General features: G+C 36.4%; 1 protein-coding gene across 5 annotated transcripts in view; it reads right to left on the reverse strand.

Moving 5' to 3' along the window:
* Positions 1 to 25,464, reverse strand: part of LOC106092907 (protein Malvolio) — a 72,490-nt gene that overhangs the window by 41,685 nt on the left and 5,341 nt on the right. For all 5 annotated transcript variants that reach the window (XM_013260040.2, XM_013260187.2, XM_013259966.2 and 2 more), the window contains exons 2-5: positions 10,169 to 10,413; positions 9,633 to 9,817; positions 9,373 to 9,537; positions 9,152 to 9,290 (exon numbers count right to left, since the gene is read on the reverse strand). In XM_013260040.2, the coding sequence (XP_013115494.1) occupies positions 9,152 to 9,290; positions 9,373 to 9,537; positions 9,633 to 9,817; positions 10,169 to 10,396 (717 nt within the window). In that variant the 5' untranslated portion in view covers positions 10,397 to 10,413. The remainder of the gene's footprint in view (positions 1 to 9,151; positions 9,291 to 9,372; positions 9,538 to 9,632; positions 9,818 to 10,168; positions 10,414 to 25,464) is intronic.

The raw sequence follows: 25,464 nt of genomic DNA on the forward strand, positions 1-25,464 counted from the left end.
GCCGATTACTGGCTTAGGTGTATGCCCATAGTGGCATGGGGCGGATTAATATATGCACCCTCTTTTCAACCTAACCTATGTGTTCATATATTACAGTACGGTTAACATGGATGCACCAAACCATTTAAGTATTTAAAAATAGTAAAAAAGAAAAATGAATAAGGACGAAGGAGGAGGAGGAAGAGCTATATCAAGTTATACTCCGGTTCGGATGGGAGTTGTATCAAGTTATAGAGCGATTCGGACCATATTGGACACGTATGTTAAAGGCCATAGGATAAGCCGTTGTACAAAATTTGTGCCAAATGCGCTCTCTAGAGGCTCAAGAAGTAAAGATCCCAGATCGGTTTATATGATAGCTATATCAGGTTATGGACCGATTTGGAACATACTTCGCACAAATGTTGGAAGTGATTCCAAAACACCACCAAAATTACAGCGAAATCACATAAGAATTGCGCCTTCTAAAGGCTGAAGAAGTCAAGACCTAAGATCGGTTTATATGGCAGCCATCTCAGGTTATGAACCCATTTGAACCATACTTAGCACAGTTATTGAGAGTGACATCAAAACACTCCGTGCAAAATTTCAGTTAAATTTGACAAGAATTGCGCCCTCCAGAGGCGCAAGAAATCAAGACCCAAGATCGGTTTATATGGCAGCTATATCAAAACATGGGACGATTTGGCCCATTTACAATCCCAACTGACCTACACTAATAAGAAGTATTTGTGCAAAATTTCAAGCGGCTAGCTTTACTCCTTCAAAAGTAAGAATATATATACTTTATGGGGTCTAAACCCATATTTCGAGGTGTTACAAACAGAATGATCAAAATAGTATACCCCCATCCTATGGTGGAGCGTATAAAAATTAATAAGTTTATTATTTTAGAAACATATATAATATTAGACATGCAAAGTCAGGTCCATGCGTTGCAGCTTGTGTCACGAAAAATAAATTTTTTTATTCTTTGAGTGGATTTTTTACAAATCTTATATTATACGATATAACGCTTCTAGTGCTCCTTCATGTAGACAAAATACGAAAGTTTTACTATACACTGAAAAAAGTTATAGCAAAATATTATCTGTAGCGTGCGTCACGGTTTGACCTGTCACCAATATTTTAATTTTTAATAATTTTTTTTAAATAATTTTAATATTATGGATGAAGCTAATGGGGTGCTAAGAGGGGCTAAAATTTTATTTCGACTTTATTATAAAGCAAAACTGCCTTTTGATTTCACTTGCGCAAACATAAAGTGGATAGGCCCCATGAACTTCATTAAGGATGTCAAATTTGCCTATTGAAAATGTCATCAAATAGGAAAAAAAGTAAACAAAGAATGAATGTGAAAAGAGAACAACAATTAAAACAAGTAAAAGCGTGCTTAGTTCGGCCGGGCCGAATCTTATATACCCTCCACCATGGATCGCATTTGTCGAGTTCTTTTCCTGGCATGTCTTCTTAGGCAAAAAAAGGATAAAAAAAAGATTTGCTCTGCTATTCGAATAAGAATTGCGCCCTTTGGGGGATCAAGAAGTAAAATAGAGAGGTCGATTTATATGGGAACTGTATCAGACTATAGACCGATTCAGACCATAATAAACAGGTATGTTGATAGTCATGAGAGGATCCGTTGTACAAAATTTCAAGCAAATCGGATAATAATTGCAACCTCTTCAGGCTCAAGAAGTCAAAATCCCAGATCGGTTTATATGGGGTTATGAACCGATTTGAACTTTATTTGGCGCAGTTATTGAAAGTCATAACAAAATACGCCGTGCAAAATTTCTTCCAAATCGGATAGGAATTGCGCCCTCTAGAAGCTCAAGAAGTCAAGCCCCCAAATCGGTTTATATGACAGATATATCAGGTTATGGAGCAATTTGAACCATATTTGACACAGTTGTTGGATATCATATCGAAACACGTGGTGCAAAATTTCATTCCAATCGGATAAGATTGAGCCTCAAGAAGTCAAGACCCAAGATTGGTTTATATGGCAGCTATTCAAAACATGGACCGATGTGGCCCATTTACAATCCCAACCGACCTAAGAAGCATTTCTGCAAAATTTGAAGCGGCTGGCTTTACGCCTTCGAAAGTTGGCGTGCTTTCGACAGCCAGACGGACGGACATGGCTAGATCGACATAAAATGTCACGACGATCAAGAATATATATACTTTATGGGGTCTCAGACGAATATTTCGAGTAGTTACAAACTGAATGACGAAATTAGTATGCCACCATCCTATGGTGGAGGGTATAAAAATTGTATGTCGGCTTATCGCTTGACTTAACCTTATTCAGTGAATCCTGAGAGCTGCTATACGAGCCAATATCCGTTTTTGCTTTTAAAGACCATAAACTACTTATCAAAATATAAAATTCATATATAATTGAATACTAATTCATAAATTGGAGGCCACCGTAGCGCAGAGGTTAGCATGTCCGGCTATGACGCTGAACGCCAGGGTTCGAATCCTGGCGGGACCAAAATTTATGAGGTACTATGCCATGTAAAACTTCTCTCCAAAGAGGTGTCGCACTGCGGCACACTGTTCGGACTCGGATATAAAAAGGAGGACGCTTATCATTGAGCTTAAACTTGAATGGGACTGCACTCATTGATATGTGAGAAGTTTGCCCCTGTTCCTTAATGGAATGTTCGTGGGCAAAATTTGCAATTCATAAATTGATCTAATGCATAAAATCTCTCTAAAATGTTATTAATAAATGATAACACACATTAATCCGTTAAAATAAATACCTTATTCCCAGCGAAAATGTCGATTAAATTATTGCGAAATCGGACGGACTCTATTCTTCGCCAGAACACAAGAAAAAGTCAAACAACAACACACAATAATGACAACAGCATTAAAACAGAGTTCATTGATGCCTATTTCGTAAGCATTTAATTGAAGCGAAATTTATACTGACACAGCGACATGTCCCTACTATTTTACTCATAGTGCTTCTGAGCACTTTCTCCGAATGTGTTCGCATTTTCTTCGTCAACATTTTTTTAAATTGCATTGTTCAGGCGAAAAGTCGAAGTCTGTACTAGGTTTTAAGTTTTTAAAGGTTTGGGTTGTTAAGACACAAATTAAAAATTGTTGTTTGTTCATCTTTAAATCATAGAATGTCAGTTTTGAGGTTAACTGCCCAAAATTCTCTTGAAAATACCAACCTCGAAAGAAAATTTTATTTTTGAAGCGTGGGTCACACAACATTTTGACCTTTTTTTACAATATATGAGAACAATTTTTTTATTCAGTCGAAAGTATTTATAAATCCCTTAATTCATTAAAAGCAAATTAAACAAATTTCTTCACATCACAAAAAATCATAGATTTCAATCGAAAATTGCGTAAATATGTAGCGTTTGTCACGCAGGATTCACCCATATTTCCTTTATAGAACTGTCACAAAAATCCACTTTAAGGCTTCATAAAGTTTTGTGAATAAGGCCGTTAATATGTACTTCACATAAATACATTTTATTGCCGAAAATGGGTTTTTTTTTTAATAATTAAAATCTTTGCAAACATAGCAAAAGCTCTGTCATAAACTTCAGACATAATTTATGGCAATAAAATTTAAGCAAACATCATCATCTTCTTTAAAAGATGTCAGTTATAAATTTCCGCAAATGATACAAAATAAACGGACGACAAGTGCTGTAAATTGCAAGAAGAAAAAAACCAGAAACCTAAACAACACCACTCACTATGTACTCAATTATTTTATCGCTCGTGTTCTTCTCGGAAACAAAAAAAAAACGCAAAATCAAGTTGAAATAGTTCATATTTGAATAATGAATGGAGGTATGTCTGGTAGTTTTCTTTTTGCTAGAAGAATGACATATTTAAAAAACAAAACCACATTTTGTCTTAAACAAGTTAGGCCTTGAAGGATATTTTTTTTTTCAATATTTTTTTTTACATTAAGCAATTTTGATTTATGACACTCTTCCGCTAAAGACCAAACACTCATATTCTCACATGAAGATAAGAAATGTGATGATTTTAAATTTCTTTAGAGGAAAAGTAAATTAAGAATAACAGTTAAGGTCGTTATGACGCCTCTGATATCATAGTAAGCAACTACTATGGTATGGTATTTTATAATCCACACAGACGTATGCCCGTCACTAGAAGTGTAAACCCAGATAACAACGTTCTGCTCATATTGTTGGACAAGCGTAGGTGAATAATCAAGAGTAAACCAATGCACTGCAGTATTCTATACCAATTTGTTTCTATGATATACAGGTTTGTTCCTTAAATAAATCAACGAAATTGCAAATATGTAATAAGTGTTGCACTTTCTTATCATCTTAGAAAAGTATGTGATGAGTTTTGTAGGAATTTGCATAGTGTCTAGCACTGGAAACAATAGTCATCTAACAAACACAAGACATTGCGAAATTCTTAATGCAAATTGTGACACCAAGTTTCAAGAAATCTTTTTGGACTGATTCTGAGGAGAGAGATTCTGTATTATTTTACGTAAGAAGTTTGAGGGCATAGGAAACTCAGACATGGGTTAAAAATACGTTTGAACGTAGAGGGAGTTACAACTAAAATGCAAAATCCCACAAAAGCAAGGCACAAAAGTTAAAAAAAATGTTAACGTTGATGCCTAAAAACGCTACTTCACATACGGCAACACAGAATGACACTCGATTTCAATCATCTAAAGGTTGGTACTTTATTCGTTTTTCACAGTTGAAAGCACATTTTTTCACCGTTACTTTTTTCAAACACTACAAAAATCTCAATGAAAACATAATACATTATGAAGATTTTTTCATAATTAATGATTAATGATGATTAATTTTTTTGCTTCAATATCTATTATCTAAAAAAAGGAAACGAACATAGTACCAGCCATAAGATTTGTTTACAGAGTTGCATTTTTAATGCGTGCGAATAATAGGTATGTAACTACACCTTAAGGGTTGCCGATAACTGCTTTACTAGGTCTAAAGCCATATTGTCACATCCTGTTAAGTAACTTAGGTGGCAACCCAACGGGTTTATGCTGCTCTTACTTCAATCTGGATAGGCGGTAAGCATTCTGTTCGTCATCAGCTATTGATTCGGAGGTATCGTCGTCACCGCTTCTATCAGGATACCAACAATTTAGAAAAATATTATCTTCATATCCGCAGCATACACTCTGTACGTGTTATCAGTCTACCATCAGAAGGAAGTGCCTGTATCAAAGACTTCAGTCTGATGTTCTATGTTCTGTTCAGTTTTGCTTTAGAAGGCTGCACGTCCTCCTTTGACACAGAACGCCAGAGTTCGAGTCATGACGAGAACCTAAAACAAGCAATAGATCGATTCAACCATATTGGACAAAGTTTCTGCCAGATCTGATGAAAATTGCGCCCTCTAGAGGCTCAAGAAGTCAAGATCCCAGATTGGTTTATATGGCAGCTATACCAGGTTATAAACCGATTTGAATCATACTTAGCACAGTTGTTGGAAGTGATACCGAAACACCACGTACCAAATTACAGCCAAATCGGATAAGTATTGCGCCCTCTAAAAGCTGAAGAAGTCAAGAACCATGATCGGTTTATATGGCAGCTATGTCAGGTTATGAACCGATTTGAAGCATACTTGGCGCAGTTGTTGAAAGTGATACCGAAACACCACGTACCAAATTACAGCCAAATTCGATAAGAATTGCGCCCTCTAAAAGCTGAAGAAGTCAAGACCCATGATCGTTTTATATGGCTTTATCAGGTTACGTACCGATTTGCGCCATACTTAGCACAGTTCTTGGAAAATATAACAAAACACCTCATGCAAAATTTCAGACAAATCGGATGAGAGCTGGGCCCTCTAGCGTCTCAAAAAGTCAAGATTCAAGATCGGTTTATTTAGCAGCTATACCAGGTTATGTTCCATACTTAGCACAGTTGTTAAAAGTCATAACAGAATACCTCGTGCAAAATTACAGACAAATCGGATAAAAATTTCACCCTCTAAATGCTGAAGAAGTCAAGATCCATGATCGGTTTATATGGCAGCTATATCAGGGTATTTTGCCAATACTTAGCACAGTTGTTGGAAGTGATACCAAAACACCACGTGCAAAATTTCAGTCAGATCGGACGAGAATTACGCTCTCTAGAGGCTCAAGAAGTCAAGACCCAAAATCGGTTTATATGGCAGCTATATTAAAACATATCAATCCCATGGCAGCCGGTTGTACGTACCGGATTGACCCGATGAAGTCCTTCATCGGCAAGGGCTGCCCCCTCAGTGTACAACACATGTACAATCCCAACCGACCTACACTAATAAAAAGAAATTGTGCAAAATTTCAAGCGCCTAACTTTACTCCTTCGAAAGTTGGCGTGCTTTCGACAGACAGACGACAATAGTTTACTATTGTAAAACTGTATTAATGGGACAAGCAATGTTTTCATTACTCATGTTAGGGGGAATATACCGTTGCGATTTAGGGTGTCTAGAGATTGTACGCTTCTCTCAAGGATTCTTGACGAAAATTTGCCCCCACAAAGGTGGTGATAATGGCGTCTCACATCGATTGTACGTCCAACACACAGTAGAAATTCCTATTGTAAATCACAACATGATCGATTTGAAGTCGAAAGCACTGCCAAACTTATATCTTTTTCAAGGCATCTTTTCATAGTTCTTTCAGGCAAATCATGACCTTTTATACGTTTCCGGAGTTAACAACTTTAGATTATTTTTTTCTTTTTTAAGTTTTGCGTTGAAGGGTGTGCTATTAACACAAAGTTTCGATCTACTTTTGAGGCTGCCAATACCTTTAGGGTGGTTGCATTTTCAAATAAGCTACCATTCACTAGTTGGCATTGTCAGGGTATACTTGATCATATATTTGGTAAGTTGCTTTGTAGTTTGAACGAGTTTTGATGAGTCGCTTCTGCACATTCCCAATTATATACCTTTCAGAAAAAAAGCTTCCATACCGAAGTCCACATCTGCGAAAGACCCAAGTTTTAAATTTTAAAATAAGAAAGAAGAGACGAGAATTTTAATTTTAATTTAAAATCGATAGCATGAACTACACTCTATTCGTTCTTCTAATACAAGCCACGTATCCTATTGCAAGTACCAAAACAATTTTAATAATTAGACCATGAGCAACCAAAAAATAGTTATCAACATTTGACACGGAGATCATAAACTCGTCAACGACACCTATCAAGAACAACAAATCATAAATAAAATTGTGGACTTGAAATTGATATTGGAAAAATTGGGTGTCCGTAGCATTGAACACACGGTAAATTCACCTTAAAGGCAGAGTTTGCCAAATCATATGGAATTTAAACAGCCTTAGCCTGAAAACGTTCAAATTAAATAATGGCCTCATTCCTTGAATGTTGTCTTATTTCTTCAAAAAGTTAAAAAAAAAACATATTTAGGCGATATTAAGAGGTTGCTGTCTGGAGCCTTTAAAAATAAATGTTACACCAAGCAAGCAGAGGCAATTAGGGCTTGAAACATGAAATTAATGAATTAATTAATAAATGAGCCTACACCAACAACAGTAGTGATACGATTTACATGCCTAACCTCATATGTGAGGCATTTCAAAAAGAGCTAAATTCACCCTTACAGCTGAAGAGGATCACTCAATCAAAAATGCTTTTGGGTCGACTGAATGGGCTAAGTACAAGTCTAGCTGAAATAGTCACATGATCCCGACTACCGTGGGATTTATGTACCGAAATCGAATCTAGCCAAGGTTTGCCGCCCCTTCGCAAATCTGTGGCTTCAACAACAACTTTAGTCATATGAATGAAGTGGTATTCCATGATTAATCTCATATTTGAGGCATTTCATTTAGAGCTACATTCTTAAAGAAATATTTGACTTATTTAATCAAAATTTTGAAAATCTAACTTTAAAAAAAACCCCTACGGAAAACCATTTTATCGTTTAATTTCGTCATTCTGTTTGTAACACCTCGAAATATGCGTCTAAGACCCCATAAAGTATATATATTCTTGATCGTCGTGACATTTTATGTCGAACTAGCCATGTCCGTCCGTCTGTCTGTCAAAAGCACGCTAACTTTATAAGGAGTAAAGCTAGGTGCTTGAAATTTTGTGCAAATACTTCTTATTAGTGTAGGTCGGTTGGGATCGGTCCATGTTTTGATATAGCTGCCATATAAACTGATCATGAGTCTTGACTTCTTGAGCCTATAGAGGGCGCAATTTTCGTCCGATTTGACTGAAATTTTGCATTTAGTGTTTTGATATCACTGTACTGTGTTCTGTATGGTTTAAATCGTTTCATAACCTGATATAGCTGCCATATAAATCGATATGGGGTCTTGACTACTTGAGCTTTTGGAAGGCGCTACTCTTATTCGATTTGGCTGTAATTTTGCACGTGGTGTTTTGGTATTACTTCCAATATTTGTGCGAAGTATGTTCAAAATAGGTTCATAACCTGGTATAGGTACCATATAAACCGATCTTGGATCTTGGCTTCTTGAGCCGATAGAGGACGCAATTCTCATCCGATTTAGCTAAAATTTTACATGAGGTGTTTCGATATGACTTCCAAAAACTGTGCTCAGTATGGCGCAAATCGATACATAGCCTGATATAGCTGCCATATAAACCAATCTGGGATCTTGACTTCTTGAGCCTCTAGAGGGCGCAATTTTTATCCGATTTGGAAGAAATTTTGTACAACGGCTTCTCCCAGACCTTCAACATATGTGTTCAATATGGTCTGAATCGATCTATATCTTGATACAGCTCCCATATAAACCGATCCCCAGATTTTGCTTCTTTAGCCCCTACAAGGCTCAATTCTTATTCGAATGAACTGAAGATTACACAATGACTTGTACAATGTTCAGCATACAATTCATTAATAGTCCGAATCGGACTATATGCATTATTCTTTGTTTTTCTAAAAGAGATACCGCGCAAAGAACTCCACAAATGTGATCCATGGTGGAGGGTATATGAGATTAGCACGCTCTAACTTGTTCCTTTCTATGACCCCTCAAACATTTTTCACTTGCTGCCCTTTTTAATGATTCTCTCCTGATGTTGGGAATCACTGTGCTAAAATAAACAAAAAAAAAATGTACTATAATACATACCTCGTAACCGAATGTCACAGCCATTATGGTGATAAGAAGCCCAAATAAAAACTCTAGCTTACGTAGACCATATTTGTCTAAGAACAAAAACGTGAATGTGTCGATAATGGTTATCAGCGTCCCGCCCCACAATGGTATTCTGAAAATGCCAAAACAAAATGTGCAATATAATCGGTCATTTATCCAAAAAAAACAAAAGTGGGGACTAAGTCAATACATACACTTTATTTGACAATAGATAAATGGCTATTGCGGTGCCTATGACTTCTTGCATATCCGAGCCGATAATCGCTATTTCAATCATAATCCATAAAATAAAACGTGGTATCTTTTTGTATTGCCGAAAACACATCTCGGCCAAATGAAGACCAGTTACAACACCCAATCTAATAGAAAAAGGTAAAAAAATAAATTTTATGTTAATTACTTTCATCATATTGTCTTTCCCATTTACTTGTTTCACATGAGAATGAGAATTTACCTTGCAGCCAAGCGTTGCATCAGCAAACCCAACACGGTCGCCCACAATAGAACCCATAGAATTTGGTATTTAGCTGCGGCACCACTTTGGAGATCAGATTCAATGTTGCCCGGATCGAGGTAAGCGATTGACATCAGGAACCCTGGACCGGTGAACGCCCAAAGTTTGCGCCAACTAAAGCCAAGCTGAAAAAATATGGGCAAACATTAATACAATACACAATAGGTAAATAATTAAGGTGGTAAAAAAGAAAATAAAAAAATGAATTTTCATGATGTTAGTTGATTTGAGAGAAAAAAATCCCCTTCATATAGCGCATTTGGCAGTTGAAAGACAAAAAAAATAACTCTGGGAATAACAATGGGGTCGATAAAAAAGTCAACAACTTGAATGTTCCTTAAGAACAAAGCACAAAAAATTCAGTTTAAAGGGGATTTTTTATACTAAAGAATGCAATTGGGTATAGATTATGATTTCCTGGGGTGCAAAAAGTCTAATCGGGGGGTCGATGCGATATAAAAATCCTATAATCTTACCTTTTCTGTTTGTGGAATTAGAACTTTCTCATCGCTGAAATAAGCCTGCTTCGAATCACCCTTCAAATGGGTGGCCTCATTTGCTATCATGTGTGCTGGCTGTGGCTGCATTGATGTGGAAGGCATTCTGTGGGATGGTACATCATCGGCTGAGGCAAATATTGAATCAGTATTTCCTTTTCCATTAGTTTGCTCCTCATTGCGATTATATCCGTCATTTGATGACATTCTCTTGGTGGGCTTATCTAAAATGGGAAAAAGAAAGCAAAATAAATAATTTACAACTGGTAAAAACCCGGTCGGTATGAAAAAAAAACCAAAACAAAAACATGACCATGAGTAATATGTTTATCTTCCCCGTTTTCTCTTCAAAATACTAGGGCTAGAGGAAATGGTGATGCGATAAAAAATGGTATAATTTACACCATAAGCATGTTTACATTGATACTCTCGTGTACTTGTGGTATAACATTGGACTTGACGATAAGTTATGATAGCAATGGTATCGCTCTATGAACAGCCATCATATCAGTACCATGTACATTCAGAATGTGTTAATATAAAAAAAAAAGTTGTAACAATAGTCAGGAGTATTTCAAGTAATTTTACTGCGAGTTACAGCCAATATGCATTCAAAGTCGTTTTATCTGTGTAATCAACTTCAATTTCTTTTAGAATATGACTTTCCTGGAATTTACTGTTTGATTTCACTTATCGAGCAAATATTAAACCATCGTCTTAATGTTTTCTTAATAAATGAGCAGTCGCTTATGTCTCCTTTTTAGTTTTGCTAATTTTAAAGTGGCTGAAGTTTCAACAACACTATTAAAAATTCCCAGACTAAGTATGGTACTTCTATATTCCGAGTTTAATTAAAATTAAGTAAGTTAAAAGGAATTTTATTAAAAAGATACTCTAGATGAAACATATTTTTCAGTTAGCCATACTTTTAAAGCCTTCAATACAATTTTTATTTAAAAAAAAATCCCCCGTTATACGGCTTTCGCGGCTAACAGACGGCGGTGGGAACACAACACCAGACTTGCCGACTTAGTGGCGTAGAATGGAGAACCATTAGGGAATTTTTTAGCAGCAAGGAATATCTGACTTAGATTGTTTTCGTGGTACTATTCATTATTTAGCCATACTTTTAAAGCCTTCAATACAATTTTTATTTAAAAAAAAATCCCCCGTTATACGGCTTTCGCGGCTAACAGACGGCGGCACTTAGGTGGGAACACAACACCAGACTTGCCGACTTAGTGGCGTAGAATGGAGAACCATTAGGGAATTTTTTAGCAGCAAGGAATATCTGACTTAGATTGTTTTCGTGGTACTATTCATTATTTAGAGCACACCAAAAGCCGATAACTGGCTTAATCCCTTTAAGCCGAATTGAAAAATTCTAGCTCGAGTAGGAAAAAGGTATCCTAATGAAATTTAGATTGACGTAAAGTGGATGAATGAAACAAATTAAAAAAATATTTGACATCATATAAGGTCATGTTTTGGGGTAAAACTGGCTTGTCGAAAGTCGGCAATTTTTTAAAGCTCGAAAAATCAAACAAAAATTTTTCTCAAAATTCTTTGAAGTGAGATTTCTGAAAACCATTTAAGTGCCTTATTGCATTTGCCTTATGTTAGAAGGCATAGAAGAAGTCACTGTGCAAAATTTCCGCCGAATTGGATAAGAATTACGCAATCTAGAGGGTCAAGAAGTAAAATCGGGAGATCATTTTATATGGGAGCTATATCAGGTTATAGACCTATTCGCACTCTTTGCACGTAGGTTGGGTGTCATAGGAGAAGTCTTGTGAAAATTTCAGAAAAATCGGATTAGAATTAAGCGCTCTAGATTCTCAAATAAAATCTAGTACAAGTAAAATCTAGTACAAAATTTCAGCCAAATCGTATAAAAATTGGTTTATATGGGAGCTATATCAGGTTTTCGGCCAATTCGGACTACTTAGCACGTATGTTGGGTGTCATAGGAGAAATCGTTGTGAAAATATCTGCAAAATCAGATAAGAATTACACGCTCTAGAGGCTCAAGAAGTAAAATATGGAGATCGGTTCATAAGGGAAGGGAACTATCTTTATATGGACCGACATGGCCCATTTATAATCCTAACCGACCTACACTACACTAATTTGTGCAAATTTTCAAGCGCATAGCTTTGTTCCTTCGAATGTTAGCATGCTTTCCACAGACAGACAGGTAGACATGGCCGGATCGACTTAAAATGTCAAGACAATCAAGAATATAAATACTTAATGGGGTTTAGATCAAAATTTCGAGGAGTGACAAACGAAACAGCTACGTTAGTATACCACCATCCTATAGTGCAGGGTATAAAAATAAATTTATACGCCTACTAGAGGTTAGCATGACCGCCTATGACGCTGAACTCCTGGGTTCGAATCCTGACGAAACCATCAAAAAAATTTTTCATTGGTGGTTTTCCCCTCCTATGTACTATGTCATGTAAAACTTCTCTCCAAAGAGGTGTCGCACTGCGGTACGCCGTTCGGACTCGGCTATAAAAAGGAGGCCCCTTATCATTGAGCTTAAACTTGAATCGGACTGCACTCATTGATATGTGAGGAGTTTGTCCCGGTTCCTTAGTGGAATGTTAATGAGCAAAATTTGCATTTGCTATTTTATGTTAAAGTCATTAAAATTAACTTTTCTTCGCTAAATGGTTATAAAATATAAAGGAAATTATTTTTGTTGTTGTAAAATTTAAATATTTAAAAAAAATTCCGTGCTACTTACAAAATCCATAATTGTTTTCAATACCACTCCCCTAAGTTGGTTCATGTCTGGTATTGTGTCCCCACCTAAGTTAATGGGTTAAGTGTGTGTCCATCGTGGCATGGGGTATTAATATCCGCACCAGATTTTATTGTGGAAATTAAATACGAATTCAAACAGATTTGAATCGTCAAATAGGTCTAAGTAGATCTTCGAATAAATAGAACATGTTCCGTCTTCTACCGGTTTTTCATTGCGAAAAGTAGTATTCGATATGTACCAGTTCTGTCTCTTTTTAGACAAACAAAGAATATTGAATAAGAACTGTTATGCTATATCAAGTTATACTCCCATTCGGGCCATAAATGAATGCCGAACATTGTAGAAGTCATTGTGTAATATTTCAGTTCCTTCGGATAAGAATTGCGCCTTGTAGGGGCTCAAAAAGCAAAATCGGGAGATAGGTTTATATGGGAGCTGTATCAAGCTATTGATCGATTCAGACCATATTAGATACGTGTGTTGAAAGTCATAAGAGAAGCCGTTGTACAAAATGTCTGCCAAATCGGATGACAATTGTGCCCTCTAGAGGCTCAAGAAGTCAAGATCCCAGATCGGTTTATATGGTAGCTATATCAGGTTATTTACCAATTTGCGCCATACTTAGCACAGTCATTGGAAGTCATAACAAACACTTCATGCAAAATTTTAGCCAAATCGGATGAGAATTGCTCCCTCTATTGACTCAAGATGTCAAGATCCCAGATCGGTTTATATGACAGCTATACCAGATTATTAACATATTTGAATCATACTTAGCACAGTTGTTGGAAGTGATATCAAAACACTACGTGCAAAATTTCAGTCAAATCGGATGAAAATTGCGCCCTCTAGCGGTTTAAGAAGTCAAGGCCCAAGATCGGTTTATATGACAGCTATATTAAAACATGGACCGAGTTGAACCATACTTAGCGCAGTTGTTGGAAGTGATACCAAAACACAACGTACAAAATTCAAGTCAAATCGGATGAGAATTGCGCCCTCTAGAGGCTCAAGAAGTCAAGACCCAAGATCGGTTTATATGGCAGCTATATCAAAACATGGACCGATTTGTCCCATTTACAATCCCAACCGACCTACACTAATAAAAAGTATTTGTGCAAAATTTCTAGCGACTAGCTTTACTCCTTCGAAAGTTAGCGTGCTTTCGACAGACAGACGGGAGGACATGGCTAAATCGACTTAAAATGTCATAACGATCAAGAATATATATACTTTATGGTGCATATTTCGAGGTGTCACATGCAGAATGACGAAATTAGTATACCTTCATCCTATGGTGGAGGGTGTGCATTCTTTATAGATCGCACCTGCCCTGAAAGGCATGCTGTTTGCGTTACTTGCATTTTCTAAATATCAATTATTTCCTTACCCGGGAAGGTTTTTGGCAGTCTTAGCTTGCAATATGCGTATCTTTATTTTCTTTCTTTTCTTTCTTTTTGCTGCTTGCGGAGGCCACCGTAGCGCAGAGGTTAGCAAGTCTGCCTATGATGCTGAACGCCTGGGTTCGAATCCTGGCGAGACCATCAGAAAAAATTTTCAGCACTGGTTTTCCCCTCCTAATGCTGGTAACATTTGTGAGGTACTATGCCATTCTCTCCAAAGAGGTGTCGCACTGCGGCACGTCGTTCGGACTCGGCTATAAAAAGGAGGCCCTTTTCATTGAGCTTGAACTTGAATCGGACTGTTCCTTAGTGGAATGTTTATGGGCAAAATTTGCATTTTGCTGCTTGCTTTAAAGAAAATATAATAATTAACGACACCTATAAGCTTGCCATTTGATGTCAAATTTTTAGAAATTAAATTGCACTGTTATTTCTGTCCCCTTTGTCCTTATGTTTGTCTTAAAATATGTAGGTCTAATCTAGCATACTAGTTTGCTTAAATTGCCTATCAAATCAACGATGACACCGTACCGTAGCCATATTAGAGGAAGATATGGCAACACATTTCGTAGCCACTAAATCCAGAGGCTTTGAGGTTCGAGTTACTTTTAGTGCTTCAGTTTGTATCACCCTTAGTGATGCAGTATCGCATTCTATAATGCACAGTCAGTTCTGTTTCGAACTTTCGTATCGGAATATTTAATGTACACTTACGCGACTTGGTACCTGAGTTGGTGCGAGCTCAACTTACCAATGCCGTAGTGTTGGTTTCGATTCCCCCATAGGCATTAGTCCGTCGCAAATGTTTTATAACAATGTTCTACAAATTGTCTATGTCAGACCATTTTTGAGCACTAGGCCGAATTTTTTAAGTGCGTTTCACTAGACTGTACCAGGTTTTAGCTTTATATGTCTAAATACGGAAATATACAGCCATTACAATTAAGATCAGGTGATGGTGATGCTCACAAAGGTGATCAGGTGATACTCAGAAATTTATCAATACTCACTCTATAATAGTAATAATAATCTTAAAAGCGAACCTAAAAAATGAAACTGTTGTGATTTTTTAATTGTTTTTGTGCTTTGCTAAGACAATTGAAGATAAACACAGCTTTTCCCAAAGCTTGTTGTTCACGTATTTTGACTGTTTTTTAGCTCATATGTTTTTGCTACAATAGATTGTGACACTTAAACTGAAATTGTTATTCATAAATTTGTTTTTCCATTTTAGTTTGTTTATCTGTTTATTAGACCATCACAGATTAACATGCAAATATCCCACAGAGCTTGCCGTTTCATACTTTCAAAGAAATGTTTTGGTTATTTATGGTGTTAATGATTTTGGAGTAAAAGTGTTCCTACACTGGAAAATATTAGCTACCGGTTTAAACAGATATTATAAAATAATGATAGGGTTTTTTGCTTCTATTATTGTGAAAATGTCTACACTTGTCCAAAGTAGAAGTTGGGGAAATGCAAATGCAAATTTTGCCCATGAACATTCCACTAAGGAACAGGGGCAAACTTCTCACATATCAATGAGTGCAGTGCGATTCAAGTTTAAGCTCCTTTTTATAGCCGAGTCCGAACAGCGTGCCGCAGTGCAACACCTCTTTGGAGAGAAGTTTTACATGGCATAGTACTTCACAAATGTTGCCAGCATTAGGAGGGGAAAACCACCACTGAAAATTTTTTCTGATGGTCTCGCCAGGATTCGATTCGGCGTTTAGCGTCATAGGCGGACATGCTAACCTCTGCGCTACGGTGGCTTAAGCCACCTAAGACTTAAATATAATCTCTCTAAAATTAATCGATAAAATGTTTACCAAAAAATAACCAAAAAGATCAATGTAAACGTCCCATAGCACATTTTATAACGGTATGCTCAATGTAGTTGCCACATGTACAGAATTTATATAACAACATTACTTCCGTTTGTTCTTAAAATTTAATAGCCCGTTTGTCGACGTCGAACGCTCGGCCTGTAAACGAAAAAAATGATTTGGGTTGGTATATCTCGTTTTAAACAAAGAATTTATCGAATGACAAGCCGAAGAAAAACGTAAGCATTCCCATACAAACTCGGTTCATCTAAATCGAAATAGTTGTCAACAATGCGAAGCATATTTCAAAACCGGTCACTTGATATTTTGCTTTCGAGCGAGAATTTTTTAGCAAAAATGGAAATCAAAAAACTATAACATTTTACGGACATGTCTGTTGTCGCCACATGTCTGTATTAGGAGATGCCGATCCTCGTCAAGCTCCATAGATGGGCAAGCTCGTTCCGGGATCGCCACGGGAACACGATGGTTATATAGGGCACCAAAAATTCGCCTTGTCATATCGAGTATCATAGACCCTCAGTAATTATGCAAGAACCGGTGCCGTCCGGTTTCTCACTGAGACTCTTCACTCGATATCGCCGATTGTCCGCGACTGTGGTTGCAGGTACTCCGTATGAAGCACTCTACTATCCGCAACCTGTTGACGCGCCCGGTAGCACGCAGCTAAGCTTCTCGTTACAACGATTAACACAACACTGTTTGGAGCTCAAAGTCGCAAAATCTACAAACATTTAAGTTAGTATTTTTTTTTTGCATTTTCCTTACATTTATAAAAGGCACATAATTTGTTATCAGATATCAATTACAAATTACACGCGCATGTCGGGCACTGCCATTGTCAAGTCAATGTGGAATGGCCTTCAAAACAATTGTTTTCTCAAAACAAAAAATGATATCTTTACCTATATTCAATACGCATCTTTTGTTACTTCTGGTTGTTTATACGAGTGTACATTACACACATTTGAACGTTCATATATAAGTGTATGTACATTAGGGTGGGTCATTTATTGCCCAAGCAATCATGATTCTAAAACAAAATGGAGCTTTCGGTTTTAAACAGTAAAATTTGTTTTCGTCCGTATCTAATTTATATTCTAAGCCCAGATGAGTTCGATAACGCATTGTTGCAAAAAACAAAAAATTACCCACCCTAATGTATATTGCGGTGGAAAAATACATTTTCGTTTTAAAGCGGAATAAAGTAGCGCATTTACTACATTTGATGTATTCTAAATTTTTGATAAAATTAAATGGAAAAAACAACCAACAACCACTTAAGTTTTGGCATAGGCAAAAAAATGTATAGGCTTTGAAAATCAAATGCTAATGAAATAACAAAAAAGTTTTTGCATTCCCAAATATAAACGACACATAATTTGACTTTTCCCTACCTGTTAAAGCATTTTCAAACTATTACTTAGAAGTTTATAGATTCGTTTGTGTATGTAATATTAGCATATATGGAAAGAGTGATGTATTTTTTCCTACATATAATTTTATTTATGCTTTAAACATCCCCTTTAATATCGACACAACATGTCATTTAGAGATTGCTCAACTTTTTGTGGCTTAAGCCTAGTACTGACTCCGATTTTGCGGAAAATGTTTCTAAACATCAATAAAATTTGTGAAATCTCACAATGTTTGCAACAGTGTTGCTAATTTGTTCAATTGTAATTAAACTTTTTATTTGGCGTTTAAAGCGTTGTTTTGGTAGTAAACAGTTGTATATTGACATCATTGTTATCATACGAATGTCAATCAAACTTAAAACGAATTGGCATTTTTTAACTCGAATTTGTTTGAAGAATATTTAAAAGATAAAACAATTACATGGATTTAGAAACAGAAGCTGCTGTATGTTTGGCAGTACTAGTAATCAAGTACAGTAATCAAGCAGACGAAAGATAGAACACAATAAACTGCTACAGCAACAACAATACAAAGTTGAATGTAATGCTTGGAAAAGACCGCCACCCATTGCACCTAAAGAAATATAACCCCATCTCCCGATTATGTGTCTGAAATGTTGTGCGTATGTGCCAAATATTTTTGCATAATCACTTCCAGTATTGTCTTCAATATCAAAACCATTAATGGTCCGAATAGGTTCTTAACCTAGTATAGCACCAACAGCATAGCAAATGCTGTTCCATTATCCTCTTTTTGCTTTTAAATAAATACCAGGCAAAGAACTTTACACATGCGATCCATGGTCGAGGGTATATAAGTTTCGGCTCCGCCCTTTCCATGGTTCAAAGAAGCTCTATGCATCTTCTACTTTACATAGTTCGACGCCAGAGCCTTTAGCCTCACTGATATCTAATCATTCGCACCGCTTATAACATGCCGCCAAGCCTCATCTTCATTCCCCAGGAGAAAATAAGGATGTCAAAGTGTCCCCATGTATCATGAAAGGCACTGTTAATGCATTGACTGATACCGTCATACGTTCCATGTATGAGTCACAAACGTCAAACTCAGGCGTGGTAGGTCAGTACTATCACAAATTCCCTTCAGAGTATGGTGAGACAACTGTATAGATGGGCAAGCGCAAATGGGCTTGACGTAAAGCTCAGAAAGACAGAGCGGATGTAGTTCATCAGAAGAAGACGACGACCAGGGGACTGGTCCTTAATGGAGATCTGCCTGGGCGTTATTCTTGACCATAAATAGAACGGGAGAATGTACGTTGAGGAGAGAGTTAAACGGAGTCTGAGCGCGCTATATTCATGGCGCAACTCAATAGACAGGAGTTAGGAAGATAGACCAGGGCCTATAAGCGCTTGGTGTGGCACCTGATCGTGGAAAGGGTGAGTCAAATCGGCATGGTGGAGAAAGTACAGGGTATTGCGGTATCGGAGGCGGGGAGGCAGCGCAAAACTAAATGCGATACTCGGAGACTTTTGCACTTGCACGCGGAGGGCGTGTCGTTGAGGTCTACCTTCCGACTGATGTAGTCAGTTACATGGCACTCTTCGGATTTCGGGCATTCGTTTGTTCTACGGAATGCGGATGGCGTGGGACGACGACGTGGCATTGCGACGGATTGTGTAGCGGGCGGATCTTTCTTCAATGGCGAATTGGAGTTTGTCTTCCCGGAGAGGTGGCTTTAGGCTGAAAGCGGCCCGAACTTCTCAGGTCCCTCTTTTAACAGGGATTGGTCCAGGTCCAAGATGCAGTGCCTCTCATTATCCAGAATATCACTACCCAAAAAAAAATTACAACACAAAATAAAAAGACAACATTTCTTAACAATTTCTGTAAATATTGTAGCTGATTGGTTGTTCAATGGAATTATTGGGTTGCCTAAAAAGTAATTGTCGGTAATATAGTAGTAATATAGTCGGCGTTGACAAATTTTTTCAACGGCTTGTGACGCTGTAATTGCATTCTTTCTTCTGTCAGTTATCAGCTGTTACTTTTAGCTTGCTTTAGAAAAAAAGAGCGCGAAATTTTGTTTACATTTGTTTGTTTGGCGTCAATTTTAATATGGGTACCACATGTATTGAAAGAAATTCATTTTACAAACCGAATCAACGCTTGTGATATGCACCTTAAACGCAATGAATTCGATCCGTTTTTAAAACGAATCATAACTGGAGATGAAAAATCGATTGTCTACAACAACGTTAGTCGAAAACGATCATGGTCCAAGCATGGTGAACCAGCTCAAACCACTTCAAAGGCTGATATCCACTACCATTTATTTCGATCTTTGCAGAACTCCTTTAATGGTAGAACTTTCGGCAATGATGAGGCTATAAAATCGCACATGGTTCAGTTTTTTGCAGATAAAGGCCAGAAGTTCTATGAGCGTGGAATACTAAATTTGCCGGGAAGATGGCAAAAGGTTATCGAACAAAATGGCAATTATATATTTGATTAAAGTTCATTCTAAGTTTTATTAAAAATGCATTTACTTTCTTTTAAAAAATCCGCAATTACTTTTTGGGCAACCCAATAATATACTTGTACATTTAAAATCTACGAAATTTGACACTGTTGCTATTAATATATTGAAATCATTTCGTAAAAAGAACTTAATACTTCTTATTTCAAAAAATTTACATGCCATGTAATAGAACTTTTAGAAGTTTATACATTCCTTCGTGTATGTGTTATTAGCATATAAGAGTGATGTATTTTTGTACTATACATAATTTTATTTATGCTTTAAAATTCTCCCTTAATATCGACCCAACATGTCGTTTAGAGATTGCTTAACTTTTTGTGGCTTACTCTATACAATTAATAAAGTTTCCGTTTAATGAGTACTTCGAACATGATCACTAAATGAACGTTTGCATTATGAATATGTACGGAAGGCCCATCTAGTGATTCCCCGACTTTTCCAAGTCACCATTAATAACGAAAAATATGCAATGACAAGATGACGCCTAGTAGGTGTTAAATGACACAACCAAATTGAACTAATACTAAGCTACCTTCATAACGATTGTGAAGCCTCAGCTTAGCGTTTGCTTCTTTTTTCGATGTTTTTGTGCAAATAATATTTTTTTTTATAGGGATTGCCTCTTAGCGTCATATTCTTTTGTTTAGATAATTTACATACGCGCTATTAAGAATAGCAAAACAGCTGTCAAAATATTTGGTTGCCTCCAGAAGGAATGGTACTTTTTCTTAAAAAAATACATATTTGAATTTGGTATGTCGAGCATTTCGATTCAAAATGGATGAGCTCTACTTAAGGAAATGTAGAAAATAATTAAATATTCGGAGGAGGGTTCATTCAGTTAATATAAATAAGAGAAATAACAATGATAAAAAGTAAAATAAATAGTTTTGTACTCAATATAAACAGAACATAAACAAATTATACATCGTTTAAGATATGCGAGGAAATAGTTTAAGAAGTTCTTCAATATCGAAGATCGAAGTCTTTTTTGAAATGTATAATTCAAATATATTCGATATTTCATCATCCACAAGAAAGACATGTCCGAAAATAGAGCAAGTAATTTCTGGTTGAGTCTGGCGTCGTTGCCGGCATACAACAATATGGGGTAAATGACACAAAATGAGACGAATTCTCATACGTGCACTCGGTTAAGTAAACACGATCATTTTGTGAGTTTACGAATTGCTCAGTTGGGAAATGTTTCTCACAAAAAAATGTGATCTTTAAATTGGTAATACTTTGTGCCAGCTACCCTGCAGACGGTGCAACTATGATCCAATTTCACATAAGCTAACAAAATCAGCGTTGCATTTGTGGTAGGTTGAATTTTCATACCTAAATTGTAAGTGTACTTTGTTATCTTCATCGCTAAATATTATCTAATGGCTTTTTGCTCAGATTTTTTTTGCAAGAAATCCTTTAAGAAAATTCATATTCTATTGAGTTATTTAGTTTTGTAATACATTTTTTGTTTTCGTTACTTAATTTTCTTATATTTCGTAAAGTAAATAACAATGACCAAAGACTTCATTACCAAGTTTTCCAAATTGTTGACAGAATTCTTCATTTGCCAAAGTTAGTCATTTCAACATCTTCTGAAGTGTGCCTTCAAGGTAAACCTGATTTCGTACCAAAACAAAGGTCTTGAAAATGGCCAAACAACTTCACAAGATGTATGCCACAACACCTGATTGTTGTTGTATGTGTTTTTTTTAATCAATAATAATGACCGGCGAAAATAATTATTCCAGTGTAATATTTTTGTTTACGTATTCGATTACAAAAATGTATGGCAAATTAAGAAAGGAGGCACAGTACAGTGTATAGAAAAAATTAAATAGTTTTGGACATAAAATGAAAACTTTTTATATTATTTTATTATACCCACCACCTTAGGATGGGGGTACATTATTTTTTCATTCCGTTTGCAACACATCGAAATATCCATTTTCGACCCTATAAAGTATATATATTCTTGATCAGCGTAAAAATCTAAGACGACCTAGCCATGTCCGTCCGTCTATGTGTTGAAATCACGCTTCAGTCTTTAAAAATGGAGATATTGAGCTGAAACTGAAGTTCGAAGATGGGCTGTATCGGACTATACCTTGATATAGCCCCCATATAGACCGATCCGCCGATTTAGGGTCTTAGGCCCATAAAAGCCACATTTATTATCCGATTTGCAGAAATTTGGGACAGTGCGTTGTGTTAGGCCCTTCAACATTCTTCTTCAAATTGGCCCAGATCGGTCCAGATTTGTATATAGCTGCCATATTGACCGATCTCTCGATTTAAGGTTTTGGGCCCATAAAAGGCAATTTTATTGTCCGATGTCGCCGAAATTTGGGACAGTGAGTTGTTTTGAACCCTTCGACATTCTTCTTCAATTTGACTCAGATCGGTCTAGATTTGGATATAGTTGCCATATAGACTGATCTCTCCATTTAAGGTTTTGGGGCCATTTATTATCCGATTTGCAGAAATTTGGGACAGTGCGTTGTGTTAAGCCATTCGACATGCTTCTGCAATTTGGCCCAGATCGGTCCAGATTTCGATATAGCTGCGATATAGACCGATCTCTCGATTTAAGGCTTTGGACCCATAAAAGGCGCATTTATTGTCCGATGTCGCCGAAATTTAGGACAGTGAGTTGTGTTAGGCTCTTCGACATTTTTCTGCAACTTGGCCCAAATCAGTCCAGATTTGGATATAGTTGCCATATAGACCGATATCTCGATTTAAAGCCTTGGCCCCATAAAAGGCGCATTTATTGTCCGATTTCACTGAAATTTGACAGAGTGACTTATGTTAGGCTTTTCGACGTGTCGTATATGGTTCAGATCAGTTAATTTTTCGATATAGCTACTAAAAAGATCAATATTTCGTTATATAGCAGCTATGGGGCATAAGGTATTCATTTTTCACCGGATTTTGACAAAAGGTGGTTTACGTATATACCCGAGGTGGTGGGTATCCAAAGTTCGGCCCGGCAGATATACTAACATCGAAGTAAAACTAAAACATACTAAATTGATGTTTTTAAGAAATAATTAATTCTTAACTCCGTAAATAAGTGTTAAGGCTGGTACCATATTTGTTTTTCACAGGTAAAAACAAACTTTAAATTGAAATTTACATTAGCATTTGGCAAATAATTCAGTCTTAAATCGCTCATTTCCAAAAATAATTTCTTTGTTTTTTTGGAATGAGTACCCAATAAACTCGTTGATGAAAGTGGGGCAATGGGACAATGGCATTCAAAAATAATTCATAATTTGCATATAAAAAACATGTTTTTTTTTCAATTTTCGCCTATATTCATTCGATTACAGTGGAGAAAATTATTGAGTTCGACTGACTTTTTCTGTCTCTAGCCCATAATGACATCTAAAGGCACAAAATATACTGTGTAATATGTAATGTTGTAGCAGTGTGTTGTATTGGGTTGCCCAAAAAGTAATTGCGGATTTTTCATATAGTCGGCGTTGACAAATTTTTTCACAGCTTGTGACTCTGTAATTGCATTCTTTCTTCTGTCAGTTATCAGCTGTTACTTTTAGCTTGCTTTAGAAAAAAAGTGTAAAAAAAGTATATTTGATTAAAGTTCATTCTAAGTTTTATTAAAAATGCATTTACTTTCTTTTAAAAACTCCGCAAATACTTTTTGGGTATCTTTAAATTCCTTGACTTCAGGGCTGGCCCACTTTACTGCAATGATAATTACAGCCAAGAACAAATAATCTTAATAATGAAAGCTAGATATCTTCTTTGGTTGAATTCTAATATACACAGGACTGAAGATGAGCAAAGATGTTCTCTGTGTAACATTGGGGAACAAGAACCTTTGGAACATTTCATGGGTTGTTGCCCAATAATTAAAATTATACGTGTTAGATATTCCAACATGGTGGGGAAATTTTAAGCTGGCTTAACTTGTACAAATTCCTGAAAGAAGCACTAAAATATAGAAAAGATCTAATAGAAGAGTTTAACTACTGATTATTTGAAATAAAATCATTAAAAAGTATAATAACAACTCAATTTTCTGGCAGACGGTTTAAATAAAACCCATGCTGTATATTTCTTTATTACTTATAAGATTTATAATTATTACTTATAAGATTTATTACTTATAAGATAACATTTTAAATTTTATAAATATATACCTTTTATAACGTTACAGGAAAATAAAGAACAAATGAATTGAAAACTCATTTTGATGTACACTTAGACCGCTGGGAATTTACATTTGAAAGACGGTGAAACCATTGCAATTAAAAAATTAATTGGATTGTTAATTTTGTGATTGAAACTGATTTTTATTTCTTTTTCTGTTCAGCAGTGCGCTGTTCTTGTGTATGTTGTAGCAATGTGTTGCACACTGAGGCGGCAGCCCTTGCCGGTGAAGGACTCCATAGGGTCGATAAGGTACCTACAACCAGCTGTCGCTGTCAATAATTAAAGGTATATTGTAAAAAGCACTTCACGTATCATTGAGTTAAAACGTGAATCGTACAGTGTTGATTTGTATGAACACCGCTTTTTCCTAATGTAATGTTGTTTACAAATTTAAACATAGATAAATAAGGATCTGTGTCCTTGAGCTAAACTTGAATCGGATAAGGTAGAAGTTTCCCTTTTTCAATTAAGTAATGCTTGTAATACAAAACAAGTAAAAGCATTCTAAGTTCTAAGGGCTGAATCTTGGAAACCTTCCACTATGGATTTTGCTAAAATATGGGACCTTTATCTAGTTATATACCGAATTGGACCCGTATTGGGCACAGTTGTAGAGAGTCATAACAGAACACTATATGCAAAATTTAAGCCAAATTGTATTAATATTGTGGCTTCCATGGGCTTAAGAAATGAAATCGGGAGATCGGTTTATATGGGAGCTATAACCGCTTAAAGAGCGATTTGAACCGTACTTATCACAGTCGTTGAAAGTCAGTCACAATCGGACAAAAATTGTGGCTTCCAGAGGCTTGAGAAGTCTAATCGAGAGATCGCTTTATATGGGAGCTACAATATATCAAGTTATAGACCGACTTGGACCGTACTTGGCACAGTTGTTGGAAGTCATAACAGATGCAAAATTTCAGCCAAATCGGACAAAAATTGCGGCTTTCAGGGGCTCAAGAAATCAAATCGGGAGATAGGTTTATATGGGAGCTATATCCGAATATGAACCGATATGACCCATTTGCAATCCCCAACGACCTACAATACATCGATACTAAGCATCTGTGCAAAATTTCAAGCGGTTAAATTTACGCGTTCGCTTTAGTGATTTCGACAGGCGGATGGACGGACAT

Source organism: Stomoxys calcitrans, chromosome 2, assembly GCF_963082655.1.
Source record: "Stomoxys calcitrans chromosome 2, idStoCalc2.1, whole genome shotgun sequence".
In the NCBI taxonomy this organism is placed as follows: domain Eukaryota; kingdom Metazoa; phylum Arthropoda; class Insecta; order Diptera; family Muscidae; genus Stomoxys; species Stomoxys calcitrans.